We start from the raw sequence: 1,457 nt of genomic DNA, 5'->3' as shown, positions 1-1,457 counted from the left end.
TCTTACTACCTGCCAGTTCTCACTAGACATATGAGTCTGTAAACCCTATGTAAAACATAAAACTTGTAAAGAATGGGTATATAATTTTTTATTCTGCATTCTCTTCCTAGACAGATCTTTACAGGAGAAATGTTTCATAGTATATATTTGCAAAGCCTTCAGAGAATCTACGTATTAGAGGAACTCATGTGTTTAATACCATTTTAGTCACTTTTTTTTTTATCCCCCCCACCTACTAAACAATATGTATATTTTCCAATTCATTTGTCTTGAGTAAAGACAACCTTGTCTCCAAGTAAAAACTTGAACACACCTTCTCGGATCTGCTTAGTCTTGACTCCATAAACAATAGGGTTCATTGTAGGAGGTAGGAGCAGGTAAAGGTTGGCTACAATGATGTGAATGTGGTGGGGGATATTGTGTCCTCCAAAACGGTGGGCAAAAAAAGTGAAAAAAGCTGGAACATAAGTGATCACAATGGCACATATGTGGGATGTACAGGTGCTAAAGGCTTTGTGACGAGCATCTGCAGATGACAGGCTCACTACCGCTCTCAATATCATAGTGTAAGACACAGAAATACAGCAGATGTCAAACACGCCAATAAGGAGAGCAACCATCAGACCATAGACAGCATTGACCTTGAAATTGCCACAGGACACCTTGGCCACAGACATATGATCACAGTAGGTATGGGGAATGAAGTTGCCCCGGCAATAGGGCAGACGCTTGGTGAGGAAAGTGAATGGGATAATGAGCAGCACACCCCTCACAAAGGTGGCAAGACCGGTCTTGGCGATGACAGGGTTGGTGAGGATGATAGAATAACGTAAGGGGTAGCAGATGGCCACATAGCGGTCCAGGGCCATGAGCATGAGCACCCCAGACTCCATCCCAGTCAGCATGTGGACGAAAAACATCTGAGCCAGGCAGGCATCAAAGTCAATCTCCTTGAGGTTGAACCAGAATATGCACAGCATATTGGGTACAGTGGTGGTGCACAGGGTGACATCTGTGAAGGAGAGCAGGGCCAGGAAGTAGTACATGGGCCGGTGCAGGGCATCCTCGTGGCTGATTAGGTAGATGAGCCCGCAGTTCCCCACGACAGCGATGACGTACATGAAGCAGAATGGCAGGGAGATCCAGGTGTGTGCAGCTTCCAGCCCAGGAATCCCATTCAAGATAAAGAATCCCGGGGTCAGGCTGGAGCTGTTTTCCCCGCACATGACTGTGGAGAAGAGGAGAGCATTTTATGCTCTTTATCAGCATCTGCTTTCTGCATAGGAGAGAGAGAGGTGAGCTTAGAAACCACATAAGAGGGAGTAGTTCAGGTAATAATACTCACAAATGCCATGAACCTTGTCATGGTAGCAGCTTGTTATTTTTTTCCTCTACTCTAGCAAGACAGTCTTTGAACTGTGGTGTATAAAAATAACTAAACAGTACTACTTGGAGGC

At 45.0% G+C, this 1,457-nt stretch overlaps 1 protein-coding gene across 1 annotated transcript; it reads right to left on the bottom strand.

Moving 5' to 3' along the window:
- Positions 1-260: 260 nt before the first annotated feature.
- Positions 261-1,226, bottom strand: LOC131488692 (olfactory receptor 52N2). The gene has a single exon (XM_058690554.1). The coding sequence runs from the start codon at positions 1,224-1,226 to the stop codon at positions 261-263; it is 966 nt and encodes a 321-aa protein (XP_058546537.1).
- Between the last annotated feature and the right edge of the window lie 231 nt (positions 1,227-1,457).

Source organism: Neofelis nebulosa, chromosome 10, assembly GCF_028018385.1.
Source record: "Neofelis nebulosa isolate mNeoNeb1 chromosome 10, mNeoNeb1.pri, whole genome shotgun sequence".
In the NCBI taxonomy this organism is placed as follows: Eukaryota; Metazoa; Chordata; class Mammalia; order Carnivora; family Felidae; genus Neofelis; species Neofelis nebulosa.
This window is presented reverse-complemented; position numbering and strand designations above follow the sequence as displayed.